General features: G+C 38.5%; 2 protein-coding genes across 3 annotated transcripts in view; both read left to right on the top strand.

Annotated features, from left to right (window-relative positions):
* LOC113049906 (MICAL-like protein 1) overlaps positions 1 to 4720 on the top strand; it is a 28417-nt gene extending 23697 nt beyond the window's left edge. For both annotated transcript variants that reach the window (XM_026212643.1, XM_026212642.1), the window contains exon 16: positions 1546 to 4720. In XM_026212643.1, coding sequence (XP_026068428.1) covers positions 1546 to 1670 — 125 coding nt within the window. In that variant the 3' untranslated portion in view covers positions 1671 to 4720. The remainder of the gene's footprint in view (positions 1 to 1545) is intronic.
* Positions 4721 to 12211: 7491 nt separating this feature from the next.
* LOC113049981 (corneodesmosin) lies at positions 12212 to 13413 on the top strand. The gene is made up of 2 exons (XM_026212707.1): positions 12212 to 12872; positions 12951 to 13413. The coding sequence occupies exons 1-2, from the start codon at positions 12514 to 12516 to the stop codon at positions 13411 to 13413; spliced, it is 822 nt and encodes a 273-aa protein (XP_026068492.1). The 5' UTR covers positions 12212 to 12513.
* The last annotated feature ends 9381 nt before the right edge of the window (positions 13414 to 22794 follow it).

The following is a 22794-nucleotide window of genomic DNA, read 5'->3' as shown; positions in this document are numbered from 1 at the left end:
AGTACCCAGACACATAACTGTACAATTGAATGCTGACACCATCGTAACTGTTTAGAAAGTTAGGCTAATCTCTTAAATGAAATCGTAATGGTATTCTCGATAATCAATCTCTTACCTTTATAGTCATGAATATATTTTTTTAATTTTATAAAAATGTAAAGCATTTATTATTTCTCGTTGTGCAGTAAAATTTACATTATTAAAGGTTCACTTTCTAATTCATGAAGACAACATGAAGAAATGTGCCAAAAGCCTGTCTTGGCGAAAAATACAGAGTTTTTAAGAAGAAACTGATATTACCCTTCTAACCATGAGATAGCATCTGAGGTTTACTCATTGGCTGCAGCTGCCATTTCAACACTCTAGGTATAATATAATATGTAATATAAATATTATAAGAAATGAAGTACTTTATAGCAAGTGCAGGAAGTAACAAAGTAGAAATAAGGGCAGAGAAAATACCTATATACCATATTTTCTGGACTATGTGTAACACTTTTTTTCATAGTTTGGCCTGCAACTTATAGTCAGTTGCGACTTATTTACCAAAATTAATTTGACATGAACCAAGAGAAATTAACTAAGAGACATGAACCAAGAGAAAACATCACCGTCTACAGTCGCGAGAGGGTGGTCTAATGCTGCTCAGTGCTCCTGTAGTCTACAATGAAGACATAGAGCGCCCTCTCGATGCTGTAGACGGTAATGTTTTCTCTTGGTTCTTAATAAGTGTGACTCATGTTTTTTTCCTCATCATGGCGTATTTTTGGACTGATGCGACTTATACTCAGGTGCGACTTATAGTCCGAAAAATACGGTAGTTAAATACAAATATATTTTTAAAAGTTAAGATTAAATTTAAAAACGACATTGTGTAAATTTCATCCAAAACAGACTTGTTGCTGCTGCTGTAGTTTTGTTAATCTGAATCACTTAATGCACATCTCTATTTTGACATCGGCTCATCAGGTGACTCATTTCTTTGCCACTGTCAATCATAGCAATGACTTGCGGCATGATTTAAGGGATACTTCTGCGTAACTTTAAAATTTGCATTTATCATTCCTGAAACGGTATATGTGGATATTTGGTCCTCTTAGACAAACAAAACTTTTCTCCAAATTGGATTATGATGGATTATGTAGAGAAACCCAGCAAAGGGCGCTCCCTTTATGGCACAGTAGAGTTGACTGGAAATAACTGAGCTGGCTTATGAAAGACCAGGAAGTAATCGTGCATATTGTAAATTTAACGTTCCAAAACTATGTTTAACTGCATACTCACCAAGACGGGCATTTTGACATAATTTTTTATATGTATTTGAATGTTTTAGCGCAGTTAGCCACTCATTTTGGTATTTGTGGCTCACAAATGGTTTGAGACTGAGTGGGAACAAAACGGATTGGCTTGAAATTGGAAAGAAGTTAGATTGATCGGCCAGTCACACAACCAGACCGGTCACGAGGAAAATCGTCCGATCCCGATCCCTTGCCGATCGATCGGTGCATCTGTACATCTTGCTTTGATTCTTGTATTTCTTTTCAGAGTTCCATGGACCGGCCGAACAGAAGAAAAAAGCAGGAAAGTTTAAGCCAATTAAGGTTTTGAAGAGACTGAGCACCAAAAATGAAGGAGCTAAGGACAACAGTCCCGGAAAAGAGAACAGTTAAAGGGTAAACTTAGCGAAGGAAAGAAAAAAGAAAAAGGATGTACTACATGTCTAATTAACATTTTAAAATATATTGCTATAAAACAGAGCCAGTTATGTTAAATAGTAGCAGCAGAACTGATATACTGCACTACTGCAGTTTATAATATTAAAAAAAAGAACTCTGTCTTAGTCAGATGCAAAAAAAAATTTGACTTGGAAAAAATCTTTAAAAGGCTCAGCCGATACATAATATTACTTTAATTTCGACATTTTGAAGTAAAAGAAAACTGATACTGAATGTGAGTCCTAAATTACCCTGACAAAGTTAAACACATACCTTTCTTTTAAACTCATGGTTATAGTCATAGGAAGCTCAACGAGAAGCCCATTAGATGGTAATTTAATATTTTTCTCTTATTTTATATGTATTTATAAATGGCATGGAGGTACTGTGTTTCTGTCCATATTGAATTGAAAAAGAACATGTAGTGACACTTTTCATGCCCCATCCAGGCCTTACATCTGATAAATTAAAGAAGCATCGTTGAGATGAATGCAGAAATGAATTAACAGACAAAGTTTAAAATATTGTTGAGGGGAGAGTGAAGTATTTCCATCTCATGAATGCTTTTGAATGATTTTATGATTAACAGTTATTTGTTGATTTTTGTCTGCCTGGGTTTGGTTGCACTAGCTGTTTTTAAAAAAAAAGCCTAGTTTGGAACGAATGTTAAGTTACAATTTACGCAGTATTAAATATTTGAGAGTTGCACCATTAAACTTAGTTCAAACGTAACTGTATGTATAAGTATATACTAAAAAGCCTTCAACCATGAGTACAGACTGGAACATAGCAGAGTTTTAAACTGCACCTGTAAGCTTGTTTTACCTGATTACAATGCTTTAGACAGGTGTGTTTGTGTTGATATTTACACTCGTTTACATTTTAAAAAAGAGAATGTAATGTGAATAACTGACTTTCAGCTTTCCAGCACAAAACCAGATCTAAACAGTGCACCTCTGTGCATCGTTCTGTGGCAAAAAAAAAAAAAAATCTAAATGTCATTTGTTAGTGTTGCACCAGTATTTATTTCTCATTTTATTTATGTTATTTATAATGTTATTCACAGAGTAGCACTATTCACATGAGGCAAAAGAGGTTAGAATCAACCTTAAAAGGTTAAACTGAAAATCACACCTTTGGTCATAAATGTGAAAGATGTTGAATAATTTAATATCATTTTCTTATTATGCAACAATGCATTACTTATTCAGATAGCTTACTATTTAAAAGTGTGGACTTTATGTTACAGTTTAAGCAAGAATTTATGAACGGCTGGTGCAACCCTCCCCTGGACCACATTTTAATACACACATTGTTTTTAATATGATTAACATTGATTAATACACTGCCTGGCCAAAAATGTATGCCTCATGCTCCCAGAATCATTCTGGAGTATGGCCACTGGATACATCATCTGACATATTTAAGAAATGAAAAGCTACACACTGCATCAGTTGGGGTTAAAATAATTTTTGTCAAATATAACATCCCGGAAACTGTTAATCCTGCAATATAAATGATCACATCCAACTCTTTAAGTATTTGCTTATTTAAATCTAAACTAAGCAATGTATTTAAATATAATTAATATTTCATAGACTAATTCACACAAAAAATATTTAAAAAATTATATTAAAATACTGTTAAACGATTGTTTAACTCTGTGGTGAGAAATATAATGTTTTTTTTTTTACTGACGGTATTACTTCAAAGCATATCTTAATCCTAGCTTAAGCTGTTTATGTTTTGGATTTCAGTATGAATTTTAAGGTTAAACTACCTAAAAGTGTAAGAAAATGTAAATTAACTTTTAGTTTGTTAGTTTTGACCAGACAGCTGTGCACCCTGAAGAATCAGTGACAGATGAACATTAAAATGAGAGATTACAATAAAATCAATCTAAACCCCTTTAATAAAAGAAAAAGAAAAAACTTTAAAGCCCCAAGTATACTTTGTTTTTGTATGCATACAGTCAAACATTAAGCCTATTCAAGTACACTATTTGATGTTGTGCACAAACGAGGGAGGTCGACATATGTGCTCTTGAAAGCTTTATCCATGTCTAGTGTCTGCTCTAGTCTTCCCTTATAAGTTATAGCCAATAACAAATCTTTTTGAATTTTTTTAAACCAAAGCTGAGCTATCTCATTCTCTCTTGCTCACAAGCTCTTATCGATGCTGCTGTCCATTGTTTGCAGTCTCCGCTATTTTGCTGCCGTTGTTTCGTCTGTTTAGTTTCGTTTTCTACTGTGAAATAATGGCTCGGCATTCTAACAGTTTGCTACCCTGAGATTTTTCTACCTCCCATTAAAACAGTAAGTAAAACAATGCAATACTAGCCATCAGATTATGCTTTCATTAACAACTACACCTACCCTGACCCTAAACCTACCCTTGCAGTAATGCAAATACAGTAATTATGTGTTGTTCAGCGTGAGAAAGTTGATTCAATATTGATGTACACATGCGCAGTAACCCCTGGTAGGATGAAATGTCAGGACACTTGGACAGTGTTGCCACCTCTGATTACTGCAAAACATTATACGTACAAAGTACGCAAGGTTATAAAATGCTGTCCCTCGCGTATGCATAAAAAGTGAAGTATACTTAGGGCTTAACTGTAACAAAAGGCAGGAAGATTGTGCGATGTTAAGTTTTAATTTACAGATGGTTTATTTTTACTGTAGAATGTCAAATTTTGTGAGTTGGGCCTTAATTGCTGTAAACCCATTTATTTGTGTAACTCTGAAGGAGTGCCTTTAATCTGTTTAATTTATGCATATGTCATTGCTTTGGCTGTCAAATGTCTTTGAATATTTTGTTGACATTTCAGTCTGTGTGTCTTCTCCAAGTATTTGGATGTTTATTTGTATTAATCAGATGCCAGTATTGTACTTGTTTCGTCAGAGTGTATGTGTGCCTGATCAACTCCAGGGCTTTTGGTTTTCTCTGAAACTGTGCTTACGATAGATGTTATCAAATATAAACCACTTGATAAAAGAAAACCTTCAGAAGTTTTGACTTTTTTTTGAAAGTATATTTTAGTACTCAAACATGTCTGAAGTTTATATTTTCACCCTCTCTTTCTCTATCCCTCATTTTGCTTTGTTCCTTTTTTGTTGATGTATTCAAATTCACAGATTTTCTAAATATATGTATAAAATATTTTTAAAAAGTTTCAAAATATATGTTTAGGTCCCTCAGATAAAATGGATTCAAAGGAACAACAACATTTATATACTGCCTGTCTCACCCTCTTGGAATTGGTCTGTTGCACTCTTCTCTCTGTGGAGTATCTTTGGGATTGAGTTGGCCCAACATCCTTTTGAACAGTAGAAAGATGATTTTGTAGTGGTCTCTTTTCTTTCTCTAGATTGGACAGAAAAGTCTTTCCTGTCAGCTTGTACACACTTGCATAAAACACAGAGAAATTTCTGTTAGCCTAATGTATAGGCTACTGATGATGACCATGGTTACGTTTTAATATACTGTTCCTCAAAAATACTTATTTTTATATAGTTAAATAGGGGTGAATATGGGTAGTTTTCAAATTTATTTCCTTAAATGGTTAAGTGTTCCTGTAGCTCAACTGGTAGAGCACTGCGCTAGCAAGCAAGTAAGCGCAAGGTTGGGGGTTTGATTCCCCGGGAACACATGATATGTAAAAATTGATAGCCTGAATGCACTGTAAGTCGCTTTGGATAAAAGCGTCTGCTAAATGCAAAAATGTAAAATTTAAATTTAAGTCATTAGTACACTGAAAAAAATTATTCATTGAATAAACAATTTTTTTATAGTAAGTGGTTGCAATCGATTTATTTTAGCTTTCTTTAAATAAACTAATTTATTTGATTAACTTGCAGAATTTTTTATTTATTTAAATGTAGCTAAAATAAATTGATTGCAACCACTTACCATAATAAAATTTAGTAAATTCAATTAATCATTTTTTTTCAGTGTACATAATACTTCGGTAAGTATTTTGTTAATTATTACATTACTACATTAATGATCTCCTACTGAGATCCTGTGGCACATAGATATGTATAGGCAGATGTTGCATTCGACTGCTCCAGACATGTCCGCAATCTTGAAATGGTGAATGTGTCATCATTTGCAATAAAAAGTCAATGAATATCAAGATGCCACAACATTGTGCTACCTTTTGGTTGTACCTGCCGAAATATAAATTCCTAAAGAATTGGATAAACTTTCACAGGTAAGTATGTGTTGGTTTGTATTTTTAATATGCATTAACTCAGTATTACAGGTTTTTGGCTGTAGTACCTTTTAAATGTTGTGTTAGCTTATAGCTTTCTCGTTTTGTATAGTGTTTTGTAGAATCATCTGCTTAAGTCCAATGGAGATCTAAATATTCATATATGTGTATAGGGTTGCAGAATTCCAGGCAACTTGCTCTCGAGTGTTCACGGACATGCTTTGACCACTCCAATATGGTGGACGGCTTATGTATAGGACCCAATTGAAGCAGCTGCTGTGGCTATATCTATGTGGCAAATCTTGATTCCTTACCACAGACAGGAAAATAAATAGTACGAAAAATGGAAAATAATGAATCATTGAATCTCTAACATGACATCTAAGACATGACAAAAAGAAAAAGATCCTTGGCACTACAGAGTTTTTTTTATGTTAAAGGATATTTTAAGATTTAAATACTTGAGTCAATTTAGATTGATTTAAGTGGATATATATCGTCAAAAAACTAAATTCCTAAATTACATTCAAATACAGGCCACCATGAGAAAAAAATCCTCGTATACAGGCCCCAAGAGGAAAATACTTTCCGCTGTCACCTCTGGATTGCTTAGTTGGGCACACCAAATATCCAGCGACATCACCGACTTGATTCCACAGATACTATTTAAACTGAACTGAGCTGGATGATGACATCACTGAATTCAATGATGAACTACCTTTAACTGAAAAATGAGTGTTAACTATTGTCATTTTGCTTTATTGACACACTATTTTCCTAATTAATGCTGTACAGTTGCTTTGACACAATCTGTATTGTTAAAATCACTACAGAAAGGTGACTTGACTAGAAGCAAGCACCAACTGCAGAAATTAGTAATTGATGCCATATAAGGATGATTTTAGACAAATCGACTGAAAAATCATAAAATACAACCTCTAGTAATATGATTTATTGCTTCATCACGTTTGTTCAATAGGATATCAAATCAATGTGATGTGTTCTGTGTGAGTTGACAACAAGCACACACAAAGTTTGGTGTCAATATGTCAAAGCAAGCATTGCAGAGATACTGCCTCAAGTGTCATTTTGGCATCATGCCTCAAATATGTTGCTGTGGTATGGGAAATCGGTTTTGTCTATCAACATAAAATCCATAAATTTTTGAAACCATGGTCTGAAGATGATATGATTCGATTTTGGTGAAAATAGGAACAACAGTCAGAAATCCGGAGGAGTGCAAAAAAGTAGTTTTTTATCAAAATGGCAGACAGGAAGTATGACTGACTATAATAATAATAATAATAATAATTCATTACATTTATAAAGCACTTTTCTGCTTTTCTAAGCACTTAAAGCGCTCTGCATTGTGAGGGGTATCTTCTCGTCCACCACCAGTGTGCAGCATCCACCTGCGCCAGAACGCCGACCACACACCAGCTTATTGGTGGAGAGGAGACAGAGTGATGAAGGCAATCAGTAGAAATGGGGATTGTTAGGAGACCATGATGATAAGAGGCCAATGGGCATATTTGGCCAGGATGCCAAGGTCACACCTCTACTCTTTTCGAAAGTCATCCTGGGATTTTTTATGACCACAGAGAGTCAGGACCTCAGTTTAACATCTCATCTGAAGGACGGTCATTTTTTTTTTTACAGTATAGTGTCCCCGCCACTATACTGGGTGTTAGGACCCACACAGACCACAGGGTGAGCACCCCCTGCTGGCCTCACTAGCACCTCTTCCAGCAGGAACCTAGTTTTCCCAGGAGGTCTCCCATCCAGGTACTGACCAGGCTCATCCATGCTTAGCTTCAGTGGGTAACCAGACTTGGGCTGCAGTGCAATATGGCTGCTATCCATATCATATGGCAACATTGATATCACTGTTCTCAGCATGACCCAAGGAATTTATTAATACCAATCTCATTACAATAGGCAAAACTCAAAGAAAGCTATTAGCATTTGTTTAAAATATTATTATACCTTTCGAACACAAGGTGGCTGTCTCAAAACATTTTGAGTACTATCAGGTCATGATCTCGATGTTACATACGAAGTTTCATAATGGTACACCAATTCATTCGTAAAATATAGCATTTTACACCATAATAATCTATTGTAGTCAATGGCCGTAAAGTATTGTTGGTAAATCTAGTGCAACTTGAACTGCATAAACCATATGGAATGTGGTAGCTTTGATTCTGATTTTGGCCAGATCCCATGTGGTCCTAAATCACTTATGAGTCTGATGTTTTGCAACTGGATTGCATGAATTTTAATGACTTTAAACTTGTATATCTAGATTGGCAACTGCCACAATTTTGTGCTCATGGGAGAATTCGAAGGAAGGTGTGTACTAAAGGTTAAAGCATACAAACAGCTTTAGTATTTACCCTCCCGTATTCGGTCTCAATTTTCAGTACTTCGCAGAGTGGAAGAACTTTGTTACCTGAGGAAATTGTAGAATTATAAGCGCGTTTCGTTATATGCATGTGTTGCGATGATTTGCAGCTCGTTTGGTTATATACATGTGTTGTGAAGGATTTGCAGCACGTTTCGTTATATGCATGTGTTGTGATGATTTGCAACACTTGTGTTGTCAAACTGATGAAGATGTTTTCTTCATTTGCTGGTGTTTTTTCAATTTGCATGTGTTTTCTTAAGTTGCAGCGTGTTGAGCTGTCTCGCCCACCATATAATACACTTCAAAATATAATTTATTCCTGTGGTGGCAAAGTAGAAATTTTTATCAATATATGTTGTAACCTTCTATACAGTGTACTGTATGGTTGTAACCAAGTCTTTATCACCCTTTTAAATGAATTTAACATATCTGAATAAAAGTATTAGTATTATTAGTATTTTTAACAAGATGTTGTTTATAGTATTTTTATTTCGGTTGTCAAAGAGTCAAAAGAACCCATCTCCAGAATCCCCAACTTCAACCAAAGCTTTAACGCTGCTTTTAAAGTATACATTAAATCAAATCAAGCATTTGAGAGTCAAATGCTAACATCATACTCTACTGCCTGTGGTGAAAGGCAGTGATATTAACTAATAAAACATTGCTGTGTTTGTTTGAACAGCTCAATCAGCCCAAAACAGTACCACTGGTTTTTGGGCAGGACTACCAGTGGCAGATGGGGGAGGTTTTTAGAAAACCTTGTTTGAAAACCAAAATGACACACTTCTAAACCTTAGCTACCACCAAAATATAAACAACCTACAGTATTGTTCAAAATAATAGCAGTACAATGTGACTAACCAGAATAATCAAGGTTTTTCGTATATTTTTTTATTGCTACGTGGGAAACAAGTTACCAGTAGGTTCAGTAGATTCTCAGAAAACAAATGAGACCCAGCATTCATGATATGCACGCTCTTAAGGCTGTGCAATTGGGCAATTAGTTGAATTAGTTGAAAGGGGTGTGTTCAAAAAAATAGCAGTGTGGCATTCAATCACTGAGGTCATCAATTTTGTGAAGAAACAGGTGTGAATCAGGTGGCCCCTATTTAAGGATGAAGCCAACACTTGTTGAACATGCATTTGAAAGCTGAGGAAAATGGGTCGTTCAAGACATTGTTCAGAAGAACAGCGTACTTTGATTAAAAAGTTGATTAGAGAGGGGAAAACCTATAAAGAGGTGCAAAAAATGATAGGCTGTTCAGCTAAAATGATCTCCAATGCTTTAAAATGGAGAGCAAAACCAGAGAGACGTGGAAGAAAACGGAAGACAACCATCAAAATGGATAGAAGAATAACCAGAATGGCAAAGGCTCAGCCAATGATCACCTCCAGGATGATCAAAGAGAGTCTGGAGTTACCTGTAAGTACTGTGACAGTTAGAAGACGTCTGTGTGAAGCTAATCTATTTTCAAGAATCCCCCGCAAAGTCCCTCTGTTAAAAAAAAGGCATGTGCAGAAGAGGTTACAATTTGCCAAAGAACACATCAACTGGCCTAAAGAGAAATGGAGGAACATTTTGTGGACTGATGAGAGTAAAATTGTTCTTTTTGGGTCCAAGGGCCACAGGCAGTTTGTGAGACGACCCCCAAACTCTGAATTCAAGCCACAGTACACAGTGAAGACAGTGAAGCATGGAGGTGCAAGCATCATGATATGGGCATGTTTCTCCTACTATGGTGTTGGGCCTATTTATCGCATACCAGGGATCATGGATCAGTTTGCATATGTTAAAATACTTAAAGAGGTCATGTTGCCCTATGCTGAAGAGGACATGCCCTTGAAATGGTTGTTTCAACAAGACAATGACCCAAAACACACTAGTAAACGGGCAAAGTCTTGGTTCCAAACCAACAAAATTAATGTTATGGAGTGGCCAGCCCAATCTCCAGACCTTAATCCAATTGAGAACTTGTGGGGTGATATCAAAAATGCTGTTTCTGAAGCAAAACCAAGAAATGTGAATGAATTGTGGAATGTTGTTAAAGAATCATGGAGTGGATAACAGCTGAGAGGTGCCACAAGTTGGTTGACTCCATGCCACACAGATGTCAAGCAGTTTTAAAAAACTGTGGTCATACAACTAAATATTAGTTTAGTGATTCACAGGATTGCTAAATCCCAGAAAAAAAAATGTTTGTACAAAATAGTTTTGAGTTTGTACAGTCAAAGGTAGACACTGCTATTTTTTTGAACACACCCCTTTCAACTAATTGCCCAATTGCACAGCCTTAAGAGCGTGCATATCATGAATGCTGGGTCTCATTTGTTTTCTGAGAATCTACTGAACCTACTGGTAACTTGTTTGCCACGTAGCAATAAAAAATATACTAAAAACCTTGATTATTCTGGTTAGTCACATTGTACTGCTATTATTTTGAACAATACTGTACATTATAAAAAGTGATCAGTTGACTTAACATAAAAAGTAAGGAAAGCCGTTGCCTTAACTATCAAATAAATTTCATGCATAATCTCAACTAATTTCTCCAGCGATCTCCTGTACTCAACTCTATTCTCCAGCGATCTCCTGTACTCACCTCAATTTTCCAGCGATCTCCTGTACTCCGCTCTATTCTCCAGCGGTCTTCTGTACTCATCTCAATTCGCCAGTGTTCTCCTGTACTCACCTCAGTTCTACAGCGATCTCCTGTACTTGCCTCAATTCGCCAGCGATCTCCTGTACTCAGCTCAATTCGCCAGCGATCTCCTGTACTCACCTCAGTTCTACAGCGATCTCCTGTACTCACCTCAGTTCTCCAGTGATCTCCTGTACTTGCCTCAATTCTCCAGCGATCTCCTGTACTCAGCTCTATTCTCCAGCGGTCTCCTGTAGTCAGCTCTATTCTCCAGTGGTCTCCTGTACTCAGCTCAATTCGCCAGAGATCTCCTGTACTCACCTGGCTCTCTCCTGCTAACTACTGCACTGGACTGTTTATTTGAGCAGTTCACGCTCAATTGAGTTTACCTGTCTCAGTTTATCAGCTTAACCCTCTGGAGTCTAAGGGTAAAGTCTAATATCACTTTATATAATATAATATATAATAATATGCTATAATAATATGTGGACTGCATGCATGATTGTATTTTTGAGGAAAAAAATGTTATGCGTGGTTAGTGAAAAACAAAATGTTAAATCACTTGAATAAGGCCATAAAACACATACAGAACATTGGTTCCCGGGATTTTTGAGAACTGGAGCTTGTAGCCTATAATTTTTCTTTCTAAATTATGTGAAAATCATCTTGTTTACTCACTAACAGAAAACAATATATTGATTTAATTTTTCTAAGACACTTTTTGTTGGTAAAAGTCATATGCGAGTAGGCATCAACTACCATGAATATCATTGTGATTTACACCTGAGAAGACAAAGGCCTGCATAATGAGCTGCATAATGAGCCTGTGACACTGAGAGTCAGCTGTGACACTGAGAGGGGGGTGTTACAAGAAAGAATGTGAGGACAAAATAAATCTATATAATTTTATGTTTGTAGTTTATTAAGAATATATTTAATTATCCAACAACATAATTTAATATCCACTTGGGGGAGCAGTTAAACAGTTTTATTAGGAACAATCAAAGCTTACTTTCAAACAAATATTTTGGCATCCTTACTCCAGTCACACAATAAGCAATTTTAGGATGCCTTGTGTGATGTATGTAAAAGCAATTCATGTAGTTGACTATTTTATTTTTTCCCCCTTTTTTATTTTTGTGTTTGTTGTGTTTCAAAAGGAACAGGTCTCTTTCATTACGAAAACCTTAAGCCACCAGTATGGCGAGAGCAACTCTCACAATGTAGGAATTTTTTTTAACAATTTAGACACTGTATACAATACTCACCATTTTAGGCCAAATGACATATGGAATATGGATAAGACTGGTGTGACCACAGTACACACCTCAGAACAAATAATTGCGAGGAGTGCACCAGATCGGAGCAATGACATCTGGAGAAAGGGGTACGCTTGTGACTGTGGCAGTGGCCATTAATGCCCTGGGGAATTCGGTGCCTCCGGTTTTTGTTTTTCCCCGTAAACGATTTCACTCTCACTTCATCCATGAAGGGCTGCCTGCATAAGCCGGAGCAGCAAATGGGTCTGGTTGGATGCAAGCAGAGGAATTTTTGCAGTTCCTTCACCACTTTGCCAACCATACAAAACCCTCGCTAGAAATGAAGATACTTCTCTTGCTGGACAATCACGTGTCCCACCTGTCTGTGCCAGCCATGGATTTCTGTAGAGAAAGAGGCATCGTTTTACTTACATTCCCGCCACATTGCACTCATAAGCTCTGTCCCCTGGACAGAACTGTTTTTCGATCTTTCAAAGGGAGAGTCAACACGCACCTGGACACCTGGATGAAAGCTCACCCTGGCAAGAACGCCACAATATACGACCTCCCTGGGATTGTTGCAAAAGTGTTGCCACAGGCAACAACACCTGAGAACATCATGTCGGGATTCAGGTATCTATCTATTAAATAAAAAATAATAAAATTCTTAATTTCCTTTGGGATGAATAAATTATCTGTCTATCTATCTAGTTGCACTGGTATCTGGCCCTACAGCCCTGATGTGTTTGGAGAAAATGACTTCGCTCCTGCATATGCAACCGACCGACCAGAGCCAACTACCTTGACATCCTCTGCAGATTCCTCCACACTCCACCAGGGCTCCTCCTCTCTTCACCAGGGCTCCACCACTCTCCACCAGGGCTCCACCACACTCCACCAGGGCTCCTCCTCTCTTCACCAGGGCTCCACCACACTCCACCAGGGCTCCTCCTCTCTTCACCAGGGCTCCACCAAACTCCACCAGGGCTCCTCCTCTCTTCACCAGGGCTCCACCACACTCCACCAGGGCTCCTCCTCTCTTCACCAGGGCTCCACCACACTCCACCAGGGCTCCACCACACTCCACCAGGGCTCCTCCTCTCTTCACCAGGGCTCCACCACACTACACCAGGGCTCCTCCTCTCTTCACCAGGGCTCCACCACACTCCACTAGGCCTCCTCCTCTCTTCACCAGGGCTCCACCACACTCCACCAGGGCTCCACCAGGGCTCCTCCTCTCTTCACCAGGGCTCCACCACACTCCACCAGGGCTCCACCAGGGCTCCTCCTCTCTTCACCAGGGCTCCACCACACTCCACCAGGGCTCCACCAGGGCTCCTCCTCTCTTCACCAGGGCTCCACCACACTCCACCAGGGCTCCACCTCTCTTCACCAGGGCTCCACCACACTCCACCAGGGCTCCTCCTCTCTTCACCAGGGCTCCACCACACTCCACCAGGTCTCCACCACACTCCACCAGGGCTCCACCACACTCCACCAGGGCTCCACCACACTCCACCAGGGCTCCACCACACTCCACCAGGGCTCCTCCTCTCTTCACCAGGGCTCCACCACACTCCACCAGGGCTCCTCCTCTCTTCACCAGGGCTCCACCACACTCCACCAGGGCTCCACCACACTCCACCAGGGCTCCACCACACTCCACCAGGGCTCCTCCTCTCTTCACCAGGGCTCCACCACACTCCACCAGGGCTCCTCCTCTCTTCACCAGGGCTCCACCACACTCCACCAGGGCTCCTCCTCTCTTCACCAGGGCTCCACCACACTCCACCAGGGCTCCTCCTCTCTTCACCAGGGCTCCACCACACTCCACCAGGGCTCCTCCTCTCTTCACCAGGGCTCCACCACACTCCACCAGGGCTTCTCCTCTCTTCATCAGGGCTCCACCACACTCCACCAGGGCTCCTCCTCTCTTCACCAGGGCTCCACCACACTCCACCAGGGCTCCTCCTCTCTTCACCAGGGCTCCACCACACTCCACCAGGGCTCCTCCTCTATTCACCAGGGCTCCTCTGTGCCTAAATTAATTCCTGCTTTAGTCAGGCCCTTTCCCAAGGCACCTCCAAAAAAAGAAGTTGCCAAGCCCAGAAAGAAGATAATAAGTGCCATCCTCACAGACACTCCAGCCGTTGCAGAGAAAGAGGTTCGAAAGAGTAAAAAGACAGCCCCCAAGAACAGAAGCCTTGGTGTGAAAAAGCGAAGTAAATCAAGTAACTCAGTCGACTGTCTTGTGTGCGGGGAGGAATTTACATCATCTGCACCTGGAGAGAAATGGATTAAATGTGTCTTTTGTGATGGGTGGTCACATGCACAGAGGGAAATTAACATTATGTTTGTCACGTCTGTGATGAAGAGTAAGTTGTATTAAAGGGATAGTTCACTCAAAAATGAAAAGGAGCCAATGATTTACTCACCCTGAAGCCATCCTAAGTGTATATGACATTCTTCTTTCAGACTAATACAATTCGAGTTGTATTTTAAAAATGTTCTGACTCTTTCAAACTTTATAATGAGAGTTAATGAGTATATTTTTTTGGAAGTCCATCAGAGCACATTAATCTGTGATGGAAAATATACCCATTCACTCCCATTATAAAGCTTGGAAGAGACAGGACATTTTTTTAATATAACTCAGATTATATTCGTCTGAAAGAAGAATGTCATATACACCTAGGATGACTAAAAGGTGAGTTAATCATGGGGAAATTTTCATTTTTGGGTGAACCATCCCTTTAATGAGTAAAGTTTCTAGGCTACAGGTCGTACAGTGGTATGTTGAAAATTTTTCCACTTACTATGTCATGAATATTTGTTAGATTTATCATTTTTTAGTACTGATACAAAATAATCAGTTATTCAATTTATTCAAAATATCAGTTATACAGAAACGGTGTGAAAAGATCTTTACCTTGAAAAAGCTTATGCAAATGTTTAAATGTCTTGTGAAATGAAATGGTTTATGCACATTTTAAAATGTCTTAAGATAAAAAAAGAAAATTACATGATTTTTAAAATGTTAGCCTATCGGTTTATGAAACTAAGGCCTATATACAGGTCTGTTTTAAAAGTAAAATAAAAAGAAATTGACATGATTTGTTGTCTAATCTCCCTTAAATCACACAGTTGAAGAGGTTGAAATGTCTTCATAAATGTTAAGAGTGACATGTTTTTTATTTTTATTTATTTATTAATGTATTTATCTGCTATGGCTACTGTACTAAGAAAAATAAATTATTATAATTATTGAACCAGTTTATTGTGTGAAATCTGACTCTTCCAGCAACTGTTACAACTAACCCTCTGTCTGTTACAACTAACCCCACCCATGGGGTAAATTGTAACATTTTGACTCTATCCGCTTTAGGCGATACAGCACAGGAATGGTAGGTCCGACAAACATACAAACAGTGCTCATTTGTAAGAGAGGCTTGCATGTTGTTGGTTTAAAAATATGGTTTGTCTAACCCCATTATTTGGCCAAATCCAAAAAGTGTTACGTTGTGCCCCGCGCTCCCCTACAGCTCATTTTAATGACGTGTTTGTAAATGTAGATCAGTGCAGACAAAGGCTGCAGACAGCGCACCTTGTTTGTTATCTTTATTTTATAAGTGCACAACGGTTTGTTGTTATTATGTCTGTATCCAAAAAAAGTAGACCCTTTACAGATTCAATTGATGTATTGCTCTTATCTGTACGATTAAAACTGAAAGTGTAATTTAAGTTCTTTTCGGGGTTATCACGAGAAAATGACTCAAAACGCGTATCCCCGTTAATCGACTTCAAAATCGACTTACTTGTTCATCCTTTATTTATTCTCCTGCTGTGCCTTCCCTTGTACCATTTCCGATATCAGCACATATCCACCTGTCAATAAATACTTTGTGTTTGACTAAACCTTCTTGTTGCAATGCTATTAGTAAAAGAGGTTGTTATTGCTGGTGAATATTTAGTATATGAGATGCCAAACTGCCACATACTCAACATAAAAAAAAAAACTAAATTTTGAGCAGATTAATATTCATAATTTTTAATTATTATTTTTATTTATTTAGAAAAAGTCAATTATTTCTTATTTTAATATTACATAATTTATAGTTATACATGTAGGCCTACTATTTAATACTATTAAATTATTCATTATTATTTTAGTTTTCTCTACTATTCTTATTCTTTATTGGTTCTTATTATTTGTCTTCTTCCATGTCCAGCTGTATTAGGTGGCTGACCACTTTCTTTTCTCCCATTGGTAGTCACTACATCACAGCTTATTTGCAAATATATTATTATTGCTGTTGTTTTTATTTCTCATGCACCACAGCACAGGAGGTGTTGGCCTTCTTCTATCTCCAAGTTCAGCACAACACCTCCCAAACAAGTGTTAGTCTCGCTCGAGAAGCAGAATTGGATCCCAGCCATCATCCACCGAGCGAAGCTCTAAAAGGTTAATGGTCCCACCTAGTTATCAGCTGTAAAAATAACAAATATTACCTCTTCCCAACAGGGAAAAACACCAACAATCAAGAATCTCACACACACACAAACACTATAATTTGCTGTAATACTCCATATAACTCCATATACAAGCCAGAAACTACGCCTTTTTTTGCACAGGCCTATCTAAAGTGTTAATGGTCCCACCTAGTGATCAACTGTAAAAATAACAAATTGTACCTCTTCCCAAAAGGGAAAACCACAAACAATCAAGAATGCATGATTATATGGTGTCATGGCTTTGCAATCAAAAAATGTTCTTATAATGGTGGTCAATAAGGCAAAAACAGCCACCAACAACAAATTAGGGAGAAAAAAATTAATCTAATGCTGCACAAAAACTAAAAATGCATCAAGCCAATGTTGCTACTAATCTTTGACATGCCCAAGACATAAGTCATGCCCAAAATCATTGACATCATTTATGAACTTGGCAATTAAAGAGTTAAAATCTTGGAATTTTTTAAAAACATTTGGTAGTTTTGATCAAGACTGAAGTTGATTAACAGATTCATGCAAAAAAAATAAAATACTAAATAAATATGATTCTGATATGAATCATATTTAGTGAATTTGAACAATGCAATGTTACTCTGTCAGACATGCAAAAGAAATCTAATGTATCTCTTGCTCTGGCTACTGTGTATAGACCACCAGGGCCGTATACAGAATTCCTAAAAGAATTTGCAGATTTCCTCTCAGACCTTCTAGTTACAGTTGATAAGGCGCTAATCATGGGAGATTTTAATATTCACGTTGATAATGCAAATGATACATTAGGACTTGCGTTTACTGACCTAATAAACTCCTTTGGAGTCAAGCAAAATGTCACCGGGCCCACTCATCGTTTTAATCATACACTAGATTTAATTATATCGCATGGAATCGATCTTACTGCTATAGATATTGTACCTCAAAGTGATGATATTACAGACCATTTCCTTGTATCGTGCATGCTGCGTATAACTGATATTAACTATATGTCGCAGCGATACCGTCTGGGCAGAACTATTGTTCCAGCCACCAAAGAAAGATCCGCAAATGACCTGCCTGATCTATCTCAACTGCTATTTGTACCCAAAAATACACATGAATTAGACGAAATTACTGACAACATGGGCACTATTTTCTCTAATACATTAGAAGCTGTTGCCCCGATCAAATTGAAAAAGGTTAGAGAAAAACGTACTGTACCATGGTATAACAGTAATTTAATACTCACTCTCTCAAGAAAGTAACTCGTAGTCTTGAACGCAAATGGAGAAAAACTAACTTAGAAGTTTTTAGAATTGCATGGAAAAACAGTATGTCCAGCTATAGACAGGCTCTAAAAACTGCTAGGGCAGAGCATATACACAAACTCATTGAAAATAACCAAAACAATCCAAGGTTTTTATTTAGCACAGTGGCTAAGTTAACAAATTAACAGACCCCACCTGATTCAAATATTCCACCAACGTTAAATAGTAATGACTTTATGAATTTCTTCACTTATAAAATAGATAAACATTAGAAATACAATAGCGAATGTAGATTCATCTAACACTTCAGTTTCATCCATCGCACCCAAAGATAAACTGCAGTGCTTTACAACCATAGGACAGGAAGAGCTTAATAAACTTATCACTGTATCTAAACCAACAACATGTTTATTAGATCCTGTACCCACTAAATTACTGAAAGAGCTGTTACCTGTAGCCGAAGAACCGCTTCTCAATATCATTAACTCGTCGTTATCTTTAGGTCACGTCCCAAAACCATTCAAGCTGGCGGTTATCAAGCCTCTTATTAAGAAACCAAAACTAGATCCTAGTGTACTGGCAAATTATAGGCCTATTTCAAATCTTCCATTTATGTTTAAAATTTTAGAAAAAGTTGTGTTTGCTCAATTGAGCACCTTCCTGCATAAAAATGATCTGTATGAAGAATTTCAGTCAGGTTTTAGGCCCCACCATAGCACAGAAACTGCACTTGTTAAAATTACAAATGACCTGCTCCTTGCGTCAGACCAAGGCTGCATCTCATTTCTAGTCTTACTTGATCTTAGTGCTGCATTCGACACCATAGATCATGACTGTAACGATATTCCCTTTGTAATCATCGGGAAGAAGGAGGCGGGAACCGGCGCACAATCAAAATACATTTTAATAATCACAAAATAAATACAAAACGGCACGTCAGCCCCTCACGGCGACTGACGCGCACAAATAAAAAAGCAAACATAAAATAATGTCCCAGGCCTGGTCCTCTCTCGTCCTTCATGGTCGTCACTCCAGCTTTATATCCTTCCATCTCCTACGTGGGACTCGATACTGGCGGTGGGGCGCAGGTGTAGCTCATCTCCAATCACTACACCTGGCCTCACTCCTCGTTCCCACGCCTCTCGGCCCCGCCCCACTCGCCACATACCCCCATCGCCCCTCGCAGGCCGGGGGGTACCCTCGAGACTGCGCTCTACTCCCCCCCCCCCCTTCCCTCCGGGGGGGACCGCTCACGGGGACCTGCAGGAACCTGGGGGTAGGACAGACGAGGCGAGAGAAAAGGAGATGGAAGGAGGAGCGACAAGGACGAGAGGGGGGAGAGAGGAAAAAAAATAAATAAATAAATTCCGGTTCCCAGACGCACTGCTGCTCGGCCCTCCACCGGCTGGGTGATCTCCTCCACGGTGCCCGGCGGTGGCACTGGACGGCCCTCGGCGGACGGCACGACACTCCTCTGATTTTGGGCAACGGCAGGAGTCCCCCGTTCCCTGCCCCTCCGGATTCCGTCACGGAGGCGGCAGGCTCCGGCCCCCTGGCGAACGGCGCCGACTCCTCCGCTCCCTCACGGACGGCAGCCGCCCCTCCATATCGTGGGCGGTCGGCAGCGAGCTCGCCCGTCCCCGGCAACTCGCTCCAGCCCACCGCCTCGAGCGTCCATGGCGGCACATACCTCGCCTGCTCGAGGGCACCGCGGATTCACCACAGCGGCGAGGGATCTTCAGCAGCACGTCCCTCCTTCTCCCGGGTTTCGGCACCACTGTAACGATATTCCCTTTGTAATCATCGGGAAGAAGGAGGCGGGAACCGGCGCACAATCAAAATACATTTTAATAATCACAAAATAAATACAAAACAGCGCATCAGCCCCTCACGGCGACTGACGCGCACAAATAAAAAAGCAAACATAAAATAATGTCCCAGGCCTGGTCCTCTCTCGTCCTTCACGGTCGTCACTCCAGTTTTATATCCTTCCATCTCCTACGTGGGACTCGATACTGGCGGTGGGGCGCAGGTGTAGCTCATCTCCAATCACTACACCTGGCCTCACTCCTCGTTCCCACGCCTCTCGGCCCCGCCCCACTCGCCACAATGACATACTCATAGATCGATTACAAAACTATACAGGTATTCAAGGGCAGGCTCTAAGATGGTTTAGATCCTACCTGTCCGATCGCTACCATTTTGTTTACTTAAATGGGGAGTCATCTCATTTATCATCAGTAAAATATGGAGTGCCACAAGGATCCGTCCTAGGTCCCCTTCTATTTTCAATATACATGTTGCCCCTAATATTATTAGAAAATACGGAATTAGCTTCCACTGTTATGCTGATGATACTCCGCTATATATCTCAACGAGACCAGATGAAACTTCCCAATTATCTAAGCTAACAGAGTGTGTTAAAAATGTAAAAGATTGGATGACAAATAATTTTCTCCAATTAAATTCGGATAAGACAGAGATACTAATTATTGGACCAAAAAACACTACACAGAACCTTGTAGATTACAATCTGCAACTAGACGGATGTACTGTTACTTCCTCTACAGTCAGAAATCTGGGTGTTATATTAGACAGCAATTTGTCTTTTGAAAATCATATTTCCAATGTTACAAAAACTGCATTCTTCCATCTTAGAAGCTACGAAACATGTTATCTGTTTCTGATGCAGAAAAGCTAGTTCATGCATTCATGACCTCTAGACTGGACTATTGTAATGCACTTCTAGGTGGTTGTCCTGCTTCTTCAATAAACAAGCTACAGGTCTAAATCTAGATTAAAAACACATCTCTTTCGCCAAGCATTCGAATAATGTATCTTTTTAATTGTGAGTGTAGTTGCATCTGATCAAAGGTGCATTTTTATTCATTAGCTTGGGTTAAACTAATTTTACTTTGTTGGATCAGCAGCTATGCTAATGATATCTGTATTTTGTTTCTATGTTTCGCCACGTAACTAGGATTTACACAAGCTCCAGTCTGGATCCAGAACACCTGAGAAGAGATGATGCTGACCCTCAGAGGACCTCAGATGATGCTAACCCTGAATCAACAAACAGAACTAACGAATACTGCTACATGTGTGACTGCATCATATAATAACTTAATTAATAATATTGATATTTCATCGTCTAGCTGACTACGTCTTGTATTATTATTATTATTTTTATTTTTTCTAAAATCCTGTCAAATGTGCACAAACTACTAGCTACTACTAAATATTGTAGAAACATAATTTTCTGTAAAGTTGCTTTGTAACGATTTGTTTTGTAAAAAGCTCTATACAAATAAACTTGAATTGAATTGAATTGAATTTCAATTTCATTAAGAAATTGTGTGTTTTTATGTACTTGGAGACACTCAACACTTGTGATGCTGCTTTAATAGTTAACATTTGTGTCGGTAAAATGAGAAGAGAAAAAAAAACAGACTAACGTTATATTGTTATGTTTAAATAAAACACAATATTCACTTCTTACTTAAAGGGATAGTTCACCCAAAAATAAAAATTATGTAATTAATAACTCACCCTCATGTCGTTCCAAACCAGTAAGACCTCCATTTGTCTTTGGAACACAGTTTAAGATATTTTAGATTTAGTTCGAGAGCTCTCAGTCCCTCCATTGAAACTCTGTCTACAGTATACTGTCCATGTCCAGAAAGGTAAGAAAAACATCATCAAAGTAGTCTAGAATAGTAGTATTTAAAGTAGTAAGAATATTTTGAAGCATTGAAAATACATTTTGGTCCAAAAATAGCAAAAACTATTACTTTATTCAGCATTGTCTTCTCTTCAGTGTCTGTTGTTAGAGAGTTAAAAACAAAGCAGTTTGTCATATCCGGTTCGCGAATGAATCATTCGATGTAACCAGATCTTTTTTAACCAGTTCACCAAATAAAACTGAATCGTTTAATTTGAGTCCCTAATCAAATAAACCCGATTCAAATCATCAGTTTGTGAGTAGAAGCTCCATGACTTAAAATGGCACATCAAAATGTAATTAATGCCATTTTAGCACCTTTGAAAAGCACCACGGGAAGGAGTTCAAAGTTTTGTTCTGAATGAAAGTGAGCAAATTGGCCCTTTTAATAAGCGCCCTCCCACAAGGCCATACATGTGATGGTCACTTCAAGAAAGTTATTTTATCATTGATATTTTACCTAGGTCGGCAAGCCCACATGATTCATTTTTAAAAACATATGGCTATGAAGTTATTAAAACCTCCAATGCACCAAATGATTTTTGGCAACAACAACAAAAATATGTATTTAAATGATGTCAAATTACATATTTTATATTTATATATGCATGAGGGAATAAAGCGATTTAAAAATGAGAAACAAAGGCAATATTTATTTTCAACAACATTAACAGAATGAAGAAACTCCTGTCCAAAGAACAGCTAATGGAGTAACTGATGCTGCACTCTAGTCTCGATAACATTCTACCGATTGAAGATAATGAGGAAACATTGTAGATGGGCGACATAATGAGATACAATCAACGCCTTCCCTCAAGAGTTCCGACTTCAAGGGCTTCAACGTTTGGAGTGAGTAGGGCATACTAATGCTCATTTTCAATTGGAATTGATCCAAAATGTGTATGGTCAGGGGTACTCCAGGACCATGACTGGGATACACTTTGTTTAGTGTACTTTTAAAAAGTGAAAACTTGTTATTTAAAATATTTATATTAATATAACATTTATAATGTAGTCTTCATAGTGCATTTATACAAGTCATTGTCCCATAAAAGAGTTCATATCACTATATTTCCATATA

This window comes from Carassius auratus, chromosome 30, assembly GCF_003368295.1.
Source record: "Carassius auratus strain Wakin chromosome 30, ASM336829v1, whole genome shotgun sequence".
Taxonomy (NCBI): Eukaryota; Metazoa; Chordata; class Actinopteri; order Cypriniformes; family Cyprinidae; genus Carassius; species Carassius auratus.
The sequence above is the reverse complement of the archived record's forward strand: the minus strand, read 5'-3'. Positions and strand labels throughout refer to the sequence as shown.